The sequence below is a fragment of the Podarcis vaucheri genome (assembly GCF_965113315.1).
Source record: "Podarcis vaucheri genome assembly, chromosome: 6".
In the NCBI taxonomy this organism is placed as follows: domain Eukaryota; kingdom Metazoa; phylum Chordata; class Lepidosauria; order Squamata; family Lacertidae; genus Podarcis; species Podarcis vaucheri.
In genome coordinates, this window is record NC_138764.1 from 88,609,820 (window position 1) to 88,632,455 (window position 22,636).

General features: G+C 42.4%; 1 protein-coding gene across 1 annotated transcript; it reads left to right on the forward strand.

Moving 5' to 3' along the window:
* Nucleotides 1-302: 302 nt before the first annotated feature.
* On the forward strand, nucleotides 303-22,019 carry PARD6B (par-6 family cell polarity regulator beta). The gene is made up of 3 exons (XM_082227206.1): nucleotides 303-1,071; nucleotides 11,394-11,616; nucleotides 20,739-22,019. The coding sequence occupies exons 1-3, from the start codon at nucleotides 997-999 to the stop codon at nucleotides 21,569-21,571; spliced, it is 1,131 nt and encodes a 376-aa protein (XP_082083332.1). The 5' UTR covers nucleotides 303-996; the 3' UTR covers nucleotides 21,572-22,019.
* Nucleotides 22,020-22,636: the final 617 nt, after the last annotated feature.

Genomic DNA, 22,636 nt, shown 5'->3' on the forward strand with positions numbered 1-22,636 from the left:
GGCTTCCCCCCACATTACCCCATCCCTCCTCCCCTCTCCAGGAGTTTCACATTACACAAAAAATACTGAATTATTATTTGGGGTGGGAGGGTTGTGCTGTATTATTTGGTTGCAATTATTATTATTGGGTGGTGTAGAAGCGGGATAAACATATATATATAATTCAGTGCTTTTTTCTGGGGGTACGCATATCCCTAATCATTTTGTGAATGTAAATTTGGCCTCGTTGAGGGGCAGTATTTCAATATGAGTAGGAAAATGATAGTACCCCTAAACATTTTTAAGGGGGGGGGGAAGCACTGTATATATTTATCCCTCAGAGGGTGGCTAGGTGTCCTTCCACCCTGAGGCGAAAAATAAAAAACCAAGGCAAGAGACGGTCGCTAAACGCGCATGCGCCGCCCCCTCCATCTCCCTCTCTGGAATCCAGCCCGGCAGGTATTCCCCTCCCGCGCGCGAACTGTGCGCACGCGCGTTCACGGGCCACGGCCGCTCCTGCCACGAGCAGGTGCTTTTCCTCTTCCTCTTCTTCCTCCTCCTCCTGCCGGAGCGGCAGGTTGCGCACGCGCGCTGGAGGTGCAGGTGCGCCGGGGCTTTCCCTCCTCCTGGTTTCCCCCCTCCTTCCCGCGCGCGCGTGCGCATGCGCCGTCTTTCGTGCCTCGCTCTTTTTCTCTCGCTCCCCACGCCTCCTCCTCCTCCTCCCTTCCGCGGAGCTGCAGGTGCCAGGAGGAGGCTGCTGGGCGGCGGCGGCGGCCCCTCCCCCTCTCCTTCCTCCTCCTCCCCCCCCTCCCTTCCCCTCCCCTCGGCTTCGCGAGGTCGGTCTGGCGGCGGCCGCTCCTCCTCAGACGGGAGGCGGCAGGTTGAGGCTGAGAGGGGCGGCGGCGGCGGTCGTGGTGGTGGTGGTGGTGCTCCGGGCTTCCCTCAGACCCGCTCCCTTCGCGCCGCCGAGCGGACCAGCGCCTGGCTGACGGGCTGGCTGACAGACTCGCCCGCGGCATGAACCGGGGCCAACGCGGAGGCGGCGGAGCGGGGAGCCGCGGCGGCCTCGGCACCATGGAAGTGAAGAGCAAGGTGGGTGGCGTCCCCACACCGGCCCTCGCCTCGGCTGTGGGGAGGGGTACTCGGGTTTGTTACGTCTCGCTGAGGTGGGTGGGTAGGGGGGCTCTTTCGGGGTCTCTGGGGTTTTTTTCTGGGGGGGGGGAATGGTTACCAAGGAAGCGGGTGGCCGCGTTTAATTCCGCAGCCCAGAACCTCCGCGCGCAGCAGTGTTTCTGAGCACGTACAAAGGGCATTCTCTTCAGGGCTAACCAATCCCCGGCCCCCCGTCCGTACCAGGCACCTGAAACCGGGTGTGGGAAGGTGCTCTCGTCTTGGGTAGTGGCCGCAACTAGCAGGCAGTCTTAAGCCCCAGCAGTTTCTTTTTTTCCGCTTTAAGATTGTATGTGGGGGAAAGGCACGGTGGTCATACTGATAAGGAAACGATGCACTGTACATATTCTGCTGCCTCGCTTGCAGTGATGGCGGGAGAGAGTGTCAGCAGGATTTATTATTTTATTATTATTTTTGGCGGGGGAACAGCTAAGTGCTTCATCTTTCATCTCTGGCCCCAATAATGGGCCAGGTGACATTTATTTGGGGTGACCAAAGTCAAGGTAGTAATTTCGCTCCTGGAAGAATGTGTAATTAGGGCGAGTTGTTACCAAAAATGCGCTTGAGGAGCCACTTGCAGATGACTTATTTTCCAAGAGTAACCTATTAAGAATGTGGCTGTGCTTACCTTTGAAGAGCCCTTTCAAAATGCTAGCTTTCCCCCCCTTCCCCCACCCCATCTGGGATAGCTCAGTGTGAGACTTAATCTTGCTGTGGGATTGAGCCCCACATTGGGCAAAAGTCTCCTGCACGGTAAGGGGTTGGACTAAATAACCTTTGGGATTCCTTCCAACTCTACAGTTCATTGATATTTTCAAGGTGTGAGCATGTGTATAGTGGTAGGTAGTTCTAATCTGAGAGTGATTATAGAATCAGGGGGTGAAGGTTATCCATGATTAGCATGAATGAATAAAAGGGTGTGATTTTGTGTAGGCATTACTGGTTTGTCTTGGCTTTGCCAGTCACCACCACCCCTCAAGTCTCAGCACTTTTCTTCCTTTTTCTCCTTGTGTTGATGACACTTCCTTTTACCCAAACACAAGGGTCCCATATGGCCTGGGCATTTGTGCTTCTGCCAGTGCTTGATGAATGAGCTTGTAAAACCATTGAGAGAGTATTGGCTCTGTGTTTTAATGCGGTCTGAAAAAGTGGTCTTGGGATTGGTTTCTATGAAGTATTATGGGGACTGCTAAGTATCCATTCTCAGTCGTAGTTTGAGTGTCATGCCCATAAAAGTTCTACGGTGTGCAACACAATTGTTAGTGATACACTATTCTGTTTGCATAGAAAAAAATGTTTTTCTCCAATATCTAAAATCTCTTAATGACTGTGTAAACAGTTGTTTTTTTGTGTTGTGCACTTCTAACCTGATTGCAAGTCAGAATGGCATTTTTAAAGCACTTGCTGCCAATCTCTTCTGGAGAAGGGGGTACAGAGAATGCCATTTTGAGCAAATGAAACAGCCTTTTGTTTCCTGCAGCCCCTGAATTGTTCAGCCATGTTAGTTCAGCTGTAACTTTGGCACTGATCACCAGGGTAGCATGAGGACTTCACAAATTGTGCACACCTTCCTGGTACAAACAGAGTAACTACTTGGATTTAAAAGGAAGCTAGAGAGACCCACAAATTTTATTGGGGATAGTTTTGGGGCATCATAGGCTGTTTTAGGCCTTTGGAAGGTTCAGAGTGCCTGCAGTTTAGCTGGTTGTGTTCATACAAAATACTTACCCTGGAGTGTTTTCAGAAACTCCTTATGTTAGGGAACACACCCTGGTATACTTTGTTGAAGATTAAAGTGTTCTTTCATTATTTGTATGGTCATGCCACAAATTATACTGGTGAGCCATCCCAACACCGCAGTCTCGTGAGTAACAGGATATGTCTTACTATAGACTGTGGCTCTAATGAAGCGTTTTATCATTCATTTCGTGTTTATGCCTAATTATCAGTGAACATCCATGTACTACTTTGGTCTCGTGGCTATTTCCACATATACTTATGTGGAAAACAGTACTTCTGATGGCTAGTTTGCTCCTGGTGGCATCCATCTGTCTCAGGAGACAATGAAGGAGTATTTCTTTGGGGGTGCAAATTACTAAGCTTTATATTTAAAATTACATTTCACTGAGGGGGGAAATTATATGTTTGAAGAGGAGAGCTTCTTTCTTAAGCAAAGTGAGATGTAAAAACATATTACTCATAATGGAGGTTTTTTAGATTTAATGTGAAATAAACACTATTATTCTTGCTCTTTCCATTTGTTTGTTTGTTTGTTTGTTTGTTTTGTTTAACAAGATCTCTACTTGGCATTCCTTTCTATTTACTAAAGCACTAAGTCCATCCCCACCCCAGCTTGTTCCTAAGTTGACCTATGGGGTAATTTAGTATTCATCATCACAAGCCACCTAGAAAAAGTCTATACCAGGTAGCTAAGATCACACCCATGAATTCCACGTGGACATAAAATACCTACCATTCCACATTCTGTACTCAGTCACTTGTGTAAATGAGGGCTGTCTTTCTCCTGTATATAATGGGAAGCCCCAATCTCTTCAGTCACCTTGATTGTGAACACAGCTGGGTAATTAAGCAGTGTTAAGGGGTAACTGTTGAGGGCCCTAAAATCTATATCCTCATACAATATGTAGTGAAGCATGGCGCAATTAGACGGGGAAAATTCCTTACCGAAATAGAGAGTAAAATTTTGGGAAGTGTAATCCTACAGTTCACTGGCAGCATATGATGGTGGTTTGGGGAAATCCACTGACAGAGCAGCTACCACATCTCTTTATCATCGTTCCTCCCCTTTTAGTCAGTGGAGGGAATTAGCTATGTGTAAAGACCCACCTTTGTAAGAGAAATGAAGGGTCTTTGGACTTTGCATCTCATTGCCTTCCTCCAACATGCCCCAGTTCCCCTCACTCCACCAGCAGAAGATCTGTTGGGGAGGATGTAGTTGGCTAGTGTGCTATGGGACTTCCAGAGGCATAACCAGTGTCCTTACAGACACTCCTCAGCTGGCTTCTGGCTGGATTGTAAGGCTTGTTCCTTTAAATAACTTTGAATATTTAAAATGATTTTTAAAATAGCTTTTTTAAAATCACTTAAGCACCATGGGATTAATCCCTCACATCTGCTGTACATGCACTTACACATTACATACATACACACATTTAACAATTACCGTATTTTTCGCCCTATAGGACGCACTTTTCCCCCTCCAAAAATGAAGGGGAAATGTGTGTGCGTCCTATGGGGCGAATGCAGGCTTTCGCTGAAACCTGGAGAGCGAGAGGGGTCGGTGCGCACCAACTCCTCTCGCTCTCCAGGCTTCAGGAGAGCCCCACCGCCAGCCACACAAGCTCGGGGGACAGCGGGGAGGCGCAGCGCGCCTTTCCCGCTGTCCCCCGACTTGGTTAGAAGGCTGGCGGGGGGGAGAAGCCTGCTCCTTCCCGTCGCCAGCCCCGCAAACTCGGGGGACAGCGGGAGGCGCAGCACTCCTCCAACCCCGCAAGCTCCCAGATTGATGCCAAAGCTGCAAAGCCCGAGCTTCCCCCGCCCCAGACCCGCGCCTGGGGGGGGGGAAATAATTTTTTTTCCCTTTATCTCCCCCCCCCCCAAATCTAGGTGCGTCCTATCGGCCGGTGCGTCCTATAGGGCGAAAAATACGGTACATAGGTCAGGATCTTGAATTGCCTTTGGCAAGTTTAAGCATAGTGCTGAAGGTAAAACTAGTTTTACAGTATCTGGAAAGGCCCTAACCCATCTTTTCAAGTTGTTACGTTTCTCGTGTTAAAGTAAAAATGTTATTTCTTTCTCTGGGCAATTAGAATTGTACTTTCTCCCTCAATATTTTACTGGCTTCAGTTAGTTCTTTTGTTGGATCTGGATTGTGTGTAGTTAATTTTTTGGTACTACATGTCAGTCTTCTGGAGAATTACAGTAATATTGTATTGTAACAGAGTGTAGGTTTCCTTAAATTTTAAAATTGTGAGGAAGTAGAATGAAAATAGAAAAGGCAATATTACCTGGCACCATAAATCTATTACCTTTGTAAGGGAAGTTACTCCTATAGTGTTGTTTTTTAAAAATTACTTCATGTGGCACAGGTGTAATAAAACAAAATGACTCATCTGTTCTGCCTTGCTGCCAGCTATTATAGGCTTTATAGAATATACAGAGAACAAAACTATTTGTGATTACTGTAATTCCTTAAATTTAAATGTCTCTAGGCCAAGGTGCAGTGTTTGTGCCTTATTTTTAAATTATCTCCATCTGGTGTGTGGACAACATTTGGATGACTATAGTGCTAGAGAGCAAGGGGCAATGTGTTTTTGCTTGTAGTGGCCAAAATAGTCCCATTTAAGCAGCAATATATTGTTTTTAGAAGATCTAAATGAAGGCAAAATGGAATATAAACAAGTACTGTAGTTGGTAGGTACATGTTCAATGCCAATAGCTTCATGAGAGTTATTTTATGTTTCTTTGTCCATTTCCTCAATAAGCTATAGTTATTTTCCAAAATGGATTGTACAAGTTCAGTCTTAAATTCGTACTACTGTTTTAGCAATTTGAAATCTTCACTTATCCTAGGGTTTGTATACCAACTAAGTTTCAATTTGAATCACCCCTAATTTCTACCAAGTATTTGTGTTCTTTAAAAAGTGTATCATTTTAAATTGCCCCCTTAAGCAAATATTCATACTTGATTCCTGAGCTCCCAAGTTGCTACTTTTTGTTGTGGTGGTGGTTATTTAACTACCATGCACTAGCTACAAAGAAGGCTCTAAGTGACTTTTGAAAAGGTTGAGTTGGAAAGTGTACAGTAATACAAAACCCAAGAAATTATACATTTGAATAAAACCAGTTCAACAATCCATAAACCCAGCAGCAATAACAAAAACTCAAACAGACCCAGCAGGGGAACGGGGAAACGCAGCCGAAAATATACAAACAAAATTCAAGTAAGCAATTGGCTGGCTTGTCATAAAATGCCTGGGAGAAGAGAAGTTTTAACCTGGCACCTAGAATATACTAATGACAGCATCCAGAGTGTTCAACGGAGTTTGATTTGATTTAATATTTGTATTCCACTTTTCCAACAACAAATGTTGAGCTTAAAGTGGCTCATAATAATTGCAATACAGTAGCCTCCCTCTGAACCTCATTCGGGAGGAGCATCTGTGGGAGGGCCTCAGGTGACAGCTGAAGCGTCCAGGTAGCTTCATAGCATGAGAGGAACAACAAAAGATAATGGTAATATGAGTTGCATTAGGTTCTATAATGATGCCAATCTGTGTTTAAGCTTAAAAGAGTTGAGAAAGAGATATCTGAACTTAAGCATGCTGATGTAAGAATTTTAATATCTGTCAGCTTACTTTAACAAGCAGCAATGATTGAAAAATTCTGTTGAGCACAGGTCAGCCCTTTTAGCTTTGTTACGATAGTTTTAATCCCATGTCTGCTTGAATGTCAACTTTTAAAAATTTCCTAGCATGATTTATAGGTTTATGGCGTTCTTGTTGGTTTAATCATTGCTAATTTCTATCATCCATTTATCTTTTTGTGGCTAAGTTTTGCTTTCTTTGGCTATTTTGATTTTGAAGGCTGACTGATACTACTGCCTTGGCTTTTAAACTTGGGTGGACATGGTTTATAGAATTGAACCCAGTTTTTCGGGCTATTTTCAGCTACTGCTTTTGCACAGATAGAGTGAGGTGCGTAGAAAAGTTTATACATCTTACTGTGATCACAACTGAAATAGGTAGCCAACGGTGTTACTACTAAGTAGCTGTCTTATACAGTGGTGCCCTGCAAGACGAATGCCTCGCAAGACGGAAAACTCGCTAGACGAAAGAGTTTTCCGTTTTGGAGGTGCTTCGCAAAACGAATTTCCTATGGGCTTGCTTCGCAAGACGACAATGTCTTGCGAGTTCCTGCTGGTTTTTTTCCCTCCCTCCTTTTTCTAAGCCGCTAAGCCGCTTATCAGCTGATCCGATCAGCAGATAAGCCGCTAATAGCCGCTAATAGCACTAATCCGCTAATCCATCAATGGGCTTGCTTTGCAAGACGAAAAAACCGCTAGACAAAGAGAATCGCAGAACGGATTCTTTTCGTCTTGCAAGGCACCACTGTATTTATAATCGTCTCTTCCCCTATAAGTGGTTAGGTTCACAGTTAAATTAATGGAATACTGTATTTTTCGCCCTATAGGACACACGGCCCATAAGACGCACCTAGTTTTTTTGGGGGGGGGAATAAAGGGGAAAAAAATTATTCCCCCCCCCCAGCCGCGGATGTCTGCCCGAAGCGCTCTGCTTCAGCGCGCTCCGTGCAGCAGGCTGCTATCCGCAGCCTAGGGAGCCCTGCGGGAACTCCTGCAGGGCTCCCTAGGCTGCAGATGTCTGCCCAAAACGCAGGGCGCTCTGCTTCAGCGCGCCCCGCGCTCCGTGCAGCAGGCTGCTATCCGCAGCCTAGGGAGCCCGGCGGGTACTCCTGCAGGCTTCCCAGGCTTGCTGATAGCTTCCTGAAGCGTGGAGAGCGAAAGGGGTCGGTGCACACCGACCCCTCTCGCTCTCCACGCTTCAGCGAAAGCCTACATTCACGCCATAGGACGCACACAGATTTCCCCTTCATTTTTGGAGGGGGAAAAGTGTGTCCTATAGGGCGAAAAATACGGTACATTGAATGCTTGTTTGTTTGCCGAATTACCTTGCAGTGGTACCTCGGTTCTCAAATGAAATTCATTCCGGAAGCCCGTTCAGCTCCTGAAATGTTCAAAAACTGAGGCACGGCTTCCCATTGGTTGCAAGAGTTTTTTGCCCTCAGTGGAACCCGCGTCGCAAATTTGGGTTCTGAAAAACGTTCAAAAATGGAAGCATTTACCTCTGGGTTTTCAGCGTTCGAGAATCGAAACATACAACAACAGAGGTGTTTGGGAACCAAGGTTCCACTTTATTAAAATGTGTGCATCAAACAGAAGGTCTGCTTTCTCACTACATATGCTGCACTTTGTTGAATAATTTGCATAATCTTTAGAGCTAAGAAACTTCTGGAAGGATGAAGGCTATCATTTTGGCATTCCTTTCAGTTAGCATGGATTTTAAGGCATGTGGTGAGTAAGCAATACTGCAGTGGAACATTTTGCTGTAGAACTGAGTATGGAAATTGCAGCTGCAATGGGACTAGGAACGGCCTAGGGGTGATTGTGCCTTGTGAATTTGTGTGTTTTAATTGGAGGAATGTTTGTAATGGTGAGAATGGCAGGTAGTTTGACATTTAATAGAGTTTGGACAAGCAGGCAATTATTGCATGGGGTGGGGGAGCTTCAGTAGTGGATTGCTGGGACCTGCAGAAGAGTAGGCAGGTGGTGATACCAGTGAAAGGGTTTTGGCAGGCAGTGAACAGTGGCTATTGGAAAGAGCAATTAAATGGTATGGAGAATTCTAATTTAGGGCAAGTGGATACTTGGGTCCTCAGTGGAGCACCAGTCCAGACATGTGGGGTGAGGTTGGCGCGTCGTGTTGTCCATAAAGATTTAGACCTTCTCTCCAATTGGCTCATCCACTCTGTGGCTTGGTTTTAGGGTTTGTACCTTGTGTTGGTCCAAATATGTACTCCATACTCTTCTGCTCATCATCCACCCTAATTGAGAAGGTAGAGGTCACCTCAGAGTTGGGGTTCAGAAACTGTAGCTGGTGAAGGATGCAGAGGCCAAAGTGCTGGATGGCACTACTGGCTGTGGACAGAAATGCGCTGGTTCCTATTATGCTTCAGAGCCCAATCCAAGGTACTTACATTGACATAGAAACCCCTAGACAACTTAGGCTCCAAATATCTGAAGGAGAGTCTCCTCCGATATGTAAGCCTATCCTAGTATTAGGGAGTAAGGGAGGCCATGCTGGTAGTTCTAAAGTTCATAAAGTTGGTCGGGCAGCAGTGCATAAGGGCCTTTTTGTGGTGGCCCTCAGATCATGGAATTCTTGAGGTGTCTGGCCTTGTCACGCTATACACTTGATGTTGGGTTGCTGTATACACTTGATGTTGGATTAAAGTGCACCTTTCTGCACTGGCCTTTGTGGGTGGAAGACATTACACAATTGAGCTGAGAACGCATGGTGAAGGGCAAGCAAGTAATGCCAAATAATATATAAAGAGATAGGTGCTGGAGTGTAAAATTGCCTGAATGAAAGCCACACCTTGTAACCTGGAAGTTCTGCCCACTAATCCTATACATACTGGGACATGCAGTGGTTACTTAGTGATGAAAGACAATTTTCTGCACCTACTCAGATACTGTTAGTTACGTCACATGATTAAGAGTTGAGCTCTAGCACTGAAAACAAGTTTCTGAGCAAATCTCCTCACAAATTCTGGCTGAAGCCTGGGTAACCTTGTGGGCAGGGAGGTGGGTGTCTGACAGGAGTTGACTAGGAGGAATGGACTCTGTTGATTTGATGGTTGTCATGCGCTCCGAACATTGTCAGGGATGCATTATGTCTGCAAGTACTAAGCCATGGTTGCAGTTGTGCGCAATACTTAGATTTATTTTATTTTTTGTTTTCATAATGAAAACAATTTTACAAATAAAACAACAAGCAATTCTCATAAGTAACATACCGTATTTTTCCGTGTATAAGACTAGGTTTTTTTTACCCAAAAATAAGGTTTAAAATTGGGGCTTGTTTTTTACACGGGTAGTGCTGAGGGGTGTTTCCTTAATTTGGAGTCCCCCAAAATAGGAGACGTCATATACATGGGGGCGTCTTATACACTGAAAAATACTGTAATTATCTGTCTTCAGTTATATAGGTTGTGTATGGATCAGTTACTTACCGTATTTTTCGCCCCATAAGACACACTTTTTCCCCTCCAAAAATGAAGGGGAAATGTGCCTGCGTCTTATGGGGCGAATGCAGGCTTTCGCTGAAGCCTGGAGAGCGAGGGGGGTCGGTGCGCACCGACCCCTCTCGCTCTCCAGGCTTCAGGAAGTTCTGCGCAACCCTCGGGAGACCGGCTCCGAGGGTTGCGCAGAGCTGCCTGCAGTCCCGGGATCAGCGCAGCTCTGCGTGGCCACCGGGAGCCGAGGGCGAAGCTCCGCCCCGCTCCCGGTGGCCGCGCAGAGCTGCCTGCGGTCCTGGGACCAGCGCAGCTCTGCCCGGCCACCGGGATCCGGGGACGAAGCTCCGCCCCGCTCCCGGTGGCCGCGCAGAGCTGCCTGCGCTCCTGGGACCAGCGCAGCTCTGCGCTGCCATCCGGAGCGGGCGCTAAGCTCCGCCCCGCTCCCGGTGGCCGCGCAGAGCTGCCTGCAGTCCTGGGACCAGCGCAGCTCTGCGCCGCCATCCGGAGCGGGGCGCTAAGTCCCGCCCCGCTCCGGATGGCGGCGCAGAGCTGCCTGCCATCCGGGAACAGCACAGCTCTGCCCATCGCCAGCCCCACAAGCTCGGGGGACAGCGGGGAGGCAGAGCGTGCCTTCCCACTGTTCCCCGACCTGGTTCTTCCAGCCCCGCACCTGGGGGGGGGAATAAATTTTTTTTTCTTTATTTCCCCCCCAAAAAACTAGGTACATCCTATGGGCTGGAGCGTCTTATGGGGCGCAAAATACGGTAGATCTGTTTTTAATAGCTGTCCTTTTGGAATGAATGTTTGCACTTGGTGAACGGGGGATTGTTTTCATGAAATGATATGAAAGTTGTGTTGGGTGACTTATGGGTTTCTTGTGTTAACACTTGTATTTCCCATGGGATGATTATTAGCTTTCCATGGAAAGAGGAATCCATGCACTTTGCAGCACTTGGCTGTCACTGGCAGTGCCTTAAGTACCGGTATATGGTTCTGTGCATGTTCCCCACACAAGTCATTTGATGCTTCTGGAGAAGAGGCAACAGCACATTCTCTTGGATTTCCTCCATAATACAGTGAGGCAGAAAACTGTTTTGATTCATGTTAGAATTTGTATTTGAAGTGGAACTCCATTGATTGGTTACATTTTTATTGCAGCATTCATCCATTGGCTCTCCCTTTCACAAGAACCCTTTAGCTTTCTAAGAGCTGGTGACTTGTGAAAATTCATCCAAATAACTTCTTAGATGAATGGGAACTTTAACTTTATTCTCCTCAATTCTAGTTCAACACTGTTCATGACACCACATTACAACTTGGTGTTAAATTTAAGTAGACTTTGTGTATATGTGAACATTTCCTATTACTGTATCAACTTCATTGTTGTTTGTTTGTTTTTGTAGTTTGGTGCAGAATTCCGGCGCTTTTCTTTGGAAAGGTCCAAGCCTGGAAAATTTGAGGAATTCTATGGATTACTGCAGCATGTTCACAAAATACCCAACATTGATGTCTTAGTTGGATATATAGACATTCATGGAGATCTCTTGCCTATCAACAATGATGACAATTATCATAAAGCAGTTTCTACAGCTAATCCTTTGCTTAGAATTTTTATTCAAAGAAAAGGTAAGCATATATTTCATCATACATCCTTCAATGAGCTAAATTTCTTTGTGTATTTTTCCTGATCATTGCTCAAACTGCAGTTTACTGGCTTGGAAGAAAATGCATCATTATATGTATTCACACTGATGCATTGTTTGATACCTGTTGATTTATTGAGAAAGAATATTGCACAGTTGTGCAGTGTATGGTGGGATTTCATCCTGCTGCATTTCCTTTGCTATGCATAGAGAGACGTTGGGGGAGGGGAGCATAGAACCATTTAGAGAGGCAGCCATATTCATCTAATAGTTAAATCTTTTTGAAATTCAACCTTGATTAATACCCAAGATCATGCCTTTTAACCTTGCTACAAATCTTGCCTTTCCTACTGAAAACTTTGTTGCCTAGCTTATCATGAAGAGATATAGAATCTGTTGGTACTGAAAGAGAGATTCTTTAATAAAATCGCAAGCACCACTTACCCCCAAAAGCACATCATTGATAGATAAGCAAAGAAAAAATGTAGCTTTACTCTGAACTCCTCACAAATTATGCATTAGGTTTTTCTCACGTTGATGAAAAACGAACAAAATATTCAGCAGTTTTTATGTATAATAAGGGCTCTAAGTCACTGTATTGTACCCTGGAATCTGAATAGCTTGGGAACACCCAGGCAGTGTGAATCCTGGAATTTCCAGTAAAAAACAAAGGCCCTATTCTGGTTTGGAGAGAAGATGGGAAATGGTCACAGCCTCCCTAATACTGACGCAAGTCATATTTGCTGTAAGTAGAAGAGCAAATAGTTATATGTAACTGTTTAAATAGAATGCCTTAAAATATGTAAAGTGGCACATTCCAGCTACCTTTTTCTAATCCCTTATATTTTGTAATATTCATCAAAAAGATAGAAGCTGAATCTGGAATAGAAGTAGATGGACTGGTGAGGTCATATTCAGCAGTTCTGCTTAATCTCTTTCAGTAGCCATATGACTACAGCAGATAAGCTACTTTGTTGGGCTGGGATTATTACTTAACATTTTAGCACCATATGTGTGTGTTTATATGAGTTATTCACTTAACAGTTATTTATTTATTTTAAAGTATTTCTAAACTGCTTAATATTTTTAACATCTCCAAGTAGTGTACAGTTTGAAAAGCAATGTATCATTAAAATAGTAAAATGAAAGCTGAATACTGGATAGACAGGTGTTCTGTGTCCCAAGTTGTCATCTTTGTGAAGTGGGAAGATGACTTGCTCTGGAGGGATGGTATTCCCCAGGAGGGAGCGGGTCTGGAGGCTTGGGTGGCCATGGTGGCTAGGAGTGCCACCAAGCTCATATCACCCTGTTCCATACTTCAGTGGTTTTTAAAGCTCTAGAATCCTTCAAAAGATCTATTCAGAATTACAATTCTCATTTATTCAGCATACAATGCTAGCTTCTGTCAACAGTTCATTAGCAACTGTATGAATGCTGTTACCAGTGCTCCAGCCTTACCTTCTACATTTGTAACTTAATATTTCCAGCTCTGGCTTGTTTGCTAGCTACACCCCTGTTTGGACAGACACTACTTAGCTCATAATACTCCATGATCTCTTAACTTCCAGATTTGATTATTGCAATGCACTCTGTGGGGCTACCCTTGAAGATTACTCAGAAACTTTGTTTGGTCCAAAATGCAGTGGCCAGATTACTGGTTGGAGTTCCATTTAGATCTTTCATAACCCCTGTTTTTAAACAGCTGCATTAGTTGCCAGTTCATTTTAACATCCAATTCATGGTGCTCATGTTAGTGTTTAAATCTGTAGAAACACTTCTTCAGATAACATATTCTTCAGATATGTATCTGAAGAAGTGTGCATGCACACGAAAGCTCATACCAATAACAAACTTAGTTGGTCTCTAAAGTGCTACTGGAAGGATTTTGTTTGTTTCAACTACGGCAGACCAACACGGCTACCTACTTGTAATTGTATACATGTTCTTCTGTACAAGACATTAAAATAAAGATGGAGGTGGGGAGAGACTTGCCATAGGAATATACCTAATTTGGAATGCTATTCTGGTACTACAGTATTTCCAGTATACAGCATATATGGGGCAAAACAACATAGATTAGGTTTTATACTGAAGCATTTAAAATTGTTCTCTCATTTAATTCAGTTATTTTGCTACACTGGAATATCTGAGGTTATAATTTTTGGAAGAGTTAAAAAGAGAGAATCTAATGGCCAGGCTTCTGCAGTTTAAATCTAATACAAATGTATGGAATTGGTCTTTCTGAAAGTATTTCTGAAACAATGCTGCACAGAGTTGTCATGCCGTTGACTGCAATATAAGAAAAAGCTAACTAGTACAATTCCTTGGTTGAGAAGCATTCCACATTTAATGATTTTATAAAAGGCATCTAACATTCTGCATTAAAAATAAACTTATAGCCTTTTCTCATCTAGTTACAAAATAGATGTCCTGGCTGATTCAGGATGTACCGTATTTTTTGCTCTATAAGACTCACTTTTTCCCTCCTAAAAAGTAAGGGGAAATGTGTGTGCGTCTTATGGAGCAAATGCAGGCTGCGCAGCTATCCCAGAAGCCAGAACAGCAAGAGGGATTGCTGCTTTCACTGCATAGCGATCCCTCTTGCTGTTCTGGCTTCGGAGATTCAGAATTCCCCCCCCCCTTGTTTTCCTCCTCCAAAAACTAGGTGCGTCTTGTGGTCTGGTGCGTCTTATAGAGCGAAAAATACGGTATTTGGCAGAGATGTCTGGAGCAAAATATGCCTATTACTATATATAGTAGAGTATTTTAGAAGTTAGATTGGGTGAGGAGGGAGAAATAATATTCAGAAGGGTAAAATTTCTGTCTTAAATACAATATAATCTTTCTATGTCTTATTTTTTTAATAAACAAATGCTGTAACTTGAGAATTTATTAGGAATAGACCTAGAAATGTGTTCATTGCAAAACCAGCTCTGAGGTTCTCAAACTCTGCATATACTAGTACTAGTTGCTTAGCTTTTGTGCATTGTAATCAGTTATGCCGAATTCTAAACTTAACAGTACACTTTAAACAAATGCAAATAGTATTTGTGTTTCAAAACATAAGCTAATAACAAGCACATGTTAAACAATTAATAGTGTAAATGATTGTATACATAACCATTTTCATCTGTGGAGTTTCAAGGGCAGTCATTTTTTAAAAAATAGGTGTGACAGTTTTCTAATTTGTGTACTACATGCTTTCAGAAGAGCTGAGTAACTGACAACCAAGCATAGACAACTGCACAGTGCTTGATAAAGGCTCTTGTGTGGGTTAGGTTAGTATAAGTTTTACCTAATGTCTCATTCTTTGTGTTGAGTTGGCAACATGCTGATTTGGTTTCACACCAGTGAGCATGCTTATTAAAAGCATTTCACCTTTGTACCTTATAGGCATTCACCTTATTTATGGCAGCACTTTTTACTTCTGGTTTCTTGCCAAAAGTTTTTCACTGTTCTAAACTGATTGGTTGATGTCAGAACAATAGTGCCTTTGTACTGAAGGATATTGCTTAAAAGAATTTATTCAAGGGTTGTTGAGAGGCTAAACAGTCATGCTGCCTGACTAAGTTTATAAAGATCAGACTTTATTATTTCCCATTTTTTGCATTTATTCATCTCAAAACTAGTGTTAGAATTGCCATACCATAAACTCCTTATTGTATTCACCTATTCAAAACAAGTTATAGTTCTTTGCCTGACGTAGCAGTTACATTGCCTTTATTTAGAATGTGTCGTCATACATCAGTGGATCTATTCACATGTCACATTGGGTCATAGTTAGTCCAAGACAAACCATGTCTTACCCTGAATGAGCAGCATACTGGTACATGCTGCTCAAGTTGTCCCTGCCCCACTCCTACCTTTGCCAAGTAAGAAAGAAAAAACAAATCAGTATACCTGAAGGAACGTCTTCACCCCCATCATTCAACCCGGACACTGAGGTCCAGCTCTGAGGGCCTTCTGGTGGTTCCCTCACTACGAGAAATGAGGTTACAGGGAACCAGGCAGAGGGTCTTCTCGGTAGTGGCACCTGCCCTGTGGAATGCCCTACCATCAGATGTCAAGGAAATAAACAGCTATCTGACTTTTAGTAGACATCTGAAGGCAACCCTGTTTAGGGAAGTTTTTAATATTCTGTTGGGAGCCACCCAGAGTTGCTGGGGAAACCCAGCCAGATGGATGGGGTATATTATTATTATTATTTAAGCTAAGAACAAACCTTAGCTTCCACTCACTGTTTTAGAAACAGACCATGAGTACTGGCTCACATGCAGCACTAAAGCAACATTCTGATTTGCTTCTTCCTGGTTCAGTAAGGGGAGGAGTGGGATGAGCCTGATTTGAGCTATGTGCACATACCAAGACACTTTTTCATGGTAAGCCATAATTTCTTTCAGGCTATGACTCAAAATGACATGCGAACTATGCCAATGAGTTTCGAAAGGTAGACCTGGAAAAACAGGAAACATTTATTTGAAAGGAAGTACTGGTAATGCAGAAAGGAGTTTCTGATAAAAGGTTAAAACACAACCTGCTATAATAGTTTCCACAAGAGGTTGTGAGAACTTTATTTTGCACATTCTTCAACTGCTTATTTTCTGTAAGAGTAACTGTTGCTCAGCAAGTATATTTTCTTCATAAAAGGCTTTTTATGTTCAAGACTATCAAAGTGTTTATCAATAGACTTCCTTCAGCTGTGTAGGTATTACATTGCTCCAATTCTGTTTAGAAACATGGAATATACACCCAGATAAGCTGCATGACGTAGGTATCTTGGTCTCTGTTTCCAGTGCTGCACAGCATTTTAAAAATTGTTTCCTGACAAGGGCATTGTCTTTTCAAAATGAGGCACCACGTCTGCATCTTTTGGGGAATATGAAAATCTCAGTGTATACATGAGTTGATGTTCCTTAATTCTTAAACTAAAACCTGAATAAAAGAAGGTTTTAAAGCAGAAGAATCTTTGACTATTGAATTTAACATTTTAGTTACGTTGCTATTGAAGGGAAAACTGCTACTCATAAAGACAAACAGTAAATGAACTTTCAACTTGGACTGAAGTTGAACACTGGGGAAATTGTGTTCATAACAGCATATTTAACTTTAACCTGGGTTAAAAATTCTCTTACTGGTGCTATCTTGAAATAAGTGCATTTCATTCAGTTCTTGGTTTCAGGTACATGCACTACTCATTCCTCAAGTTAATATTCTTTCAGCTCAGCTATTGAGGGATGTACTTGGAGATTCTTTCTAATATAGGAGTTGATAGTATTTGCATAACTTCACATTTCCAGATTAATTTTATTTATTAATTTTATTCCCATACTTGTTTACATCTTAGGCCTTTCTTGGGTGTACCCTGATCCTCAGGAGTGGTTTGGGGGCATACAGGATGTTGGAGGAGGGCATGGACTTCCTTATGTTGAATACAACCCATTAGGTTTTGTTAATATAATTTGCTGACTTCTGTCTACCCAAATTCATTCTTTACGTTTTCTTTTCCAGCCCTCATAAGCTATTGCCCTCCCTCACACTATTCCCATTTCCTTTTATAGCTCCCCTAACTAGGAACCTTCCAAAACTGTGGAAGATGGCATGGGGGGGCTACAAGGTGAAAGAGGACTAAGTGAAAATCACATCATTGCACTAGCGGTATCCTCTGATGGATTGTAAGACAACTCAGGATTCAAGCCTATCTCTCTGCCCACCCTGCAAGTTTAAAGTTTAATCATAGAAACATATCTGGTTGTATTGTTGTTTAGTCGTGTCCGACTCTTTGTGACCCCATGGACCAGAGCACGCCAGGCATTCCTGTCTTCCACTGCCTCCTGCAGTTTGGTCAAACTCATGCTGGTAGCTTCAAGAACACTGTCCAACCATCTCGTCCTCTGTCGTCCCCTTCTCCTTGTGCCCTCAGTCTTTCCCAACATCAGGGTCTTTTCCAGGGAGTCTTCTTTTCTCATGAGGTGGCCAAATTATTGGAGCCTCAGCTTCAGGCTCTGTCCTTCCAGTGAGCACTCAGGGCTGATTTTCTTCAGAATGGATAGGTTTGATCTTCTTGCAGTCCATGGGACTCTCAAGAGTCTCCTCCAGTACCATAATTAAAAACATCAATTCTTCGACGATCAGCCTTCTTTATGGTCCAGCTCTCACTTTCATACATCACTACTGAGAAAACCATAGCTTTAACTATGCGGACCTTTGTTGGCAAGGTGATGTCTCTGCTTTTTAAGATGCTGTCTAGGTTTGTCATTGTATTAACCTGATCTTTAAAAATAATGATGAGTACAGCACTTTTATATGTGAACCAAGCTGCTAATTATACTCACACAACTAGTAAAATAAATAATAATAATAATATATTTATTCCCCAGCCACTCTGGGCGGCTCCCAACAGAATATTAAAAATGTGATAAAACATCAAACATTAAAAACTTCCCTAAACAGGGCTGCCTTCAGATGTTTTCTAAAAGTCAGATACAGTAGTTATTTCCTTGACTTCCCTCTGCCTGGTTCCGTATAGAGTAATGCCACTTATCTCAGTGAGGGAACTGCCAGAAGGCCTCTCGGAGCTGGACCTCAGTGTCCGGGCTGGACGATGGAGGTGGAGATGCTCCTTCAGGTATACTGGGCCGATGCTGTTTAGGGCTTTAAAGGTCAGCACCAACACTTTGAATTGTGCTCGGAAATGTTAATTTTCTGTAACTAACACTGGTAACAACAAACAGGAAATAGGATAAACATACCTCTAAGAAGAGATACTTTCTAGCAACAGATGTGTTGTGCTGTTGGCAATGCTTTTGTGTGATGGTGGCTGTGAGAGTCATACTAGTCCATTTGTAGTATCATTTACCCAGGAATCTGCCCAGTTCCCATATTGGGTGACATGTCGTGGCACATGAGTTTTCTCGGTTCTCTCCTCCCCCCCTCCCACCTCACGTGCCCCCCCAATCTCCTCCAGAGGGTCTACCAACTCTATTTCCAGGACACGTCCTCTTTTTCATGGGGAGAGTCATCGTAGCAATACACAGTTAAAATTAAAAGTCAGCAAATGTGTCCTTTTTGCTCTTCAAACTATGGCAACCCGAGAATACCTTTACTGTCTAGCATTTGGATCCTGAGTCTTTGAATGTGTTAGTACTTGATAGTGTATTCGATTTCAGACATGGCCTAGAACTAGGACTAGGTACTGCTACTAATTATACAATTGAATGCATAACACATACCTTTTAAATATTAAAATCCCTAGCACACACAAGCTGGAAAGTTATTCAACAGTAGTACCTAATCCACCATTCCATTGTCTTTGTTCCCCTTAATGTAACATCTAGCTATATAGTGGTCTTCAATTAGAATTGCCATAAGAGCTGTGCATAATTGCAGATTAAAATAAGCTTCAAGTTGCAGTACTATACACTTACCTGGGAGTAAGTCCCATCAAACTCTAAGAGAAGCACTTGTGAATTCACTTGTGTAGAATTGCACTGTTAGTGTATCAGATATGGCTTTAGCACAAGATACCAATGCTAATCATAAGAAACATTTTTTTTCATAACAGTAGTTTTCAAAAAAAATATTATCTGAGGTTCTTTAAATTCAAAGGCCAGTAATAGCAGACAAAGTTGCATGAAGAACTGTTTTCCTGCCACTGCTGGGCCTCTCCTGCAATCTGTAGCCACAAAGTAGGGTGTGTTCTGAGTATATGCAGAAAAGCAGGTGAGACCCATTGAGTCATATAAATGCCCCTCCTGAACTGAGTGTGCAACTTTAAAGCATGATCCAAAATACAACTTTCTAAGAGTTGAAAATGATGGGATTCATATTGATGTCCTGCGGCATATGGGAAAGGACCTTGATTAATTTTGGGAGCAAATATATAATCAAATCATTGGATGAAGTATTCAGTTGGGGTGGTATTCAGCTAAGATTTACTTTGAGTAGACATTTTGAAATAAATGAAGCTAACTTGGTCATGTTCATTAATTTCAGTAGGTCTGCTCTGAGTAAAACCTGATTTAGTATTACCCTTGGTCCTTAGGGACCATATGCTAAACAGATGTACTACTACCTGAAATATGAAGAAACGACTTATAATCTTCTCAGTTATAATCAATTATAATACTTTATTACAGGCATCCTCAAACTCGGCCCTCCAGCTGTTTTGGGACTACAACTCCCATCATCCCTAGCTTAACAGGACCAGTGGTCAGGGATGATGGGAACTGTAGTCCCAAAACAGCTGGAGGCCCAAGTCTGGGGTTCCTGCTTTATTATAATTAATTTTCTTAATTAAAAAATCAGTATATAAATTCAATTAAGCAGTGGATTAAGGCTTATCTGTCTCTGCTTAAAGCACCTTTTGCTATAATAACTGAATGAAATCCATGGAAGAACATTCTTCAGCTTGAGTTGCAAGGCGTTGGTAGTACTAGTTTGCTGTTAAACCACTTGTTAGAAGTGTCTTCCAATGTTTAAATATGTTACTTATTTAGTCTGTTGCCAGCCATTTTACCTACTCTTGATGAGGGGCAAGGAAGGGAGCTTGTGGAATGGTATTTGTTTTCAGGAGATTAAAACCAGGTCATTTGGCCACCATCCCAATATTTGGCAGCACTAGGTCCACTGGCTGTTTGCCTTTCCTCATTCTTTTTATTCTAATATACTGAAACTCAAGAAGAATAAAAATGTAACCTAGAATTACACATTGACTAAAAAATTGCAAGTACATATCTTATAAGCCATTGACAGTTCTTTGGAAAGCTCTGAGTTTTGCTCTTCCAGTGCTAACTTCTTTGCTAAAAGTCCTAGAGCTAAGGATGTTCCGGTTGCGAGCCATGTGTCACATTTAGTGGGCTATATAAAATAAAGTGCAATACAGACATGCAGCTACCTTGTTCCTTGAATCCCTTTTTTCTTGGACTAGGCCAGCCTGTGTAAGTTCCATTTAGCAGATCAGGAGCAAAACATTACAGAATGCCAAGAACTATTTATTTAGGAGCTTTTTAATGGCTAGTGCCATATATGCTGACTGGGCTTATTTTGTACTCCAAAAATTAACATGTACTTCTCCCCCCCCCCCCTTTTCTCTTCCCATTTGTACAGAAGATGCAGACTACAGTGCCTTTGGGATGGATACCATAACAAGGAAGAAAAATGTCTTGACAAACGTGTTGCGTCCAGATAACCATAGAAAAAAGCCTCACATTGTCATTAGCATGCCGCAAGACTTCAGACCAGTATCTTCTATTATAGATGTAGACATACTTCCAGAAACGCATCGCAGAGTGCGGCTTTATAAATATGGAACGGACAAGCCTCTAGGATTTTATATACGGGATGGCTCTAGTGTCAGAGTAACGCCTCATGGGTTAGAGAAAGTACCAGGAATTTTCATATCTAGGCTTGTTCCTGGTGGACTGGCTCAAAGCACGGGCTTATTAGCTGTAAATGATGAAGTTCTGGAAGTAAACGGTATAGAAGTTTCAGGTAAAAGCCTTGATCAGGTTACAGATATGATGATTGCTAACAGTCGAAACTTAATAATTACTGTGAGACCAGCGAATCAGAGAAACAATGTTGTTAGGAACAGCCGGACTTCTGGTAGCTCAGGACAGTCTACAGATACCAGCCTTCCAAGTTACACTCCACATACTGTGCCCATATACCACCCTGAAGAAGAGGAAGACAGTGATGAAGATGATATTATTATTGAAGATAATGGTGAGCCACAACAAATTCCAAAAGCGGCTCCTTCCAGTGACAGCACTGAGTCACTGACACAAACTGAAACCAATCATGAATCTGTGCAGAACGGCTTAATTTCTTCCAGAGAAGTAAACTTGTATTGTTCAACTGGCAGCATTAACATGGAGTATGAAATCCAGGACTCAGACCCAAAGACTTTAGAAGAAGATGGGACAATCATAACATTGTGAAACTACAACAGCTTATTTACTAAAAAGGCCATAACAATTTTTTTACTTGGCTGTATTCATGCAGGACGTACCTCTCAACTACCATACTCCAATGACTTTTGATATCTGCATAACGGATTAGAGCACTCTGCTGTGATTCACAGGAACTGTTCCATTTTGATACCCAGCTGAGAAACAAGTGTTTTAGGAACACACACTGACTGGTTTTATGGTTCAAGGCAGGACAGCATTTCCATGACCTAAAATTATGCGGGTCTATTTTTCAGAATGTCAGTGTCTAGAAGGAGCCCCACCGTTTAGTTTATTGTCCTGTGATCTGGTTCCATGTATTGTTCATGGAACATGTTTTCATTTAATTGTGGATTTGAGTATTGTCATAGGAGAACCAGCCTGAACCATTTTTCAACACAAGAATGTTAATAAAATAACCAAACATAAACTTCAACAATTTTTGGCCTTCTTACTCCATACTCCAGACATGTGTAAATTAAAATAATCTGGAATGTTAATTATCAGTGCAATCCTATTCATATTTACTCAGAAGTAAGCTCCATTGAGTTGAACTCTGCTTACTACAGGCAAGTCGGTATTGGATTGCATTCAATGAGTTGATTGACTTCAGTTCTAAAATTTCTTGAAGCAGTTCACAAAATCAGAAGGGAGAGAACTGTCCATTGGATTTATTGATTTGATAGTTGTGAAGTGTAACTTTTTTTAAAAAACAAACCTTTTAAACTGTATTGTGATCTACTACTGGTGTTGGAGGGATAAATCACTGCTATTTTGTATGGATTGGATAGCTCACTAAAAAAAGCAATGAAGTTATTTGTCTGATCATATATAGATGTGTACATTTACCCTTTTTATGAGAAAAACTGTGATCTTGAAATATTATGATGCAATCAATCTCAACAAAAACCAATTGGATTTTCCATTTACGTCAGTGGGAGTTGTATTGTACCCATAATGTGAAAGTCTTAAAATATTATTCCTTTTTGTTCCTTAATTAGTTCTCTTGGTTCATGGCATCCGCTACTGCTGTAACTGTTATGGAATGAATATAAA

Coding starts and splice junctions, on each gene's coding strand:
- PARD6B (XM_082227206.1), top strand. CDS start 997: ATGAACCGGGGCCAACGCGGAGGCGGCGGAGCGGGGAGCCGCGGCGGC. Junction 1,072..11,393: donor CCATGGAAGTGAAGAGCAAG/GTGGGTGGCGTC, acceptor TTGTTTTTGTAG/TTTGGTGCAGAATTCCGGCG. Junction 11,617..20,738: donor AATTTTTATTCAAAGAAAAG/GTAAGCATATAT, acceptor CCATTTGTACAG/AAGATGCAGACTACAGTGCC.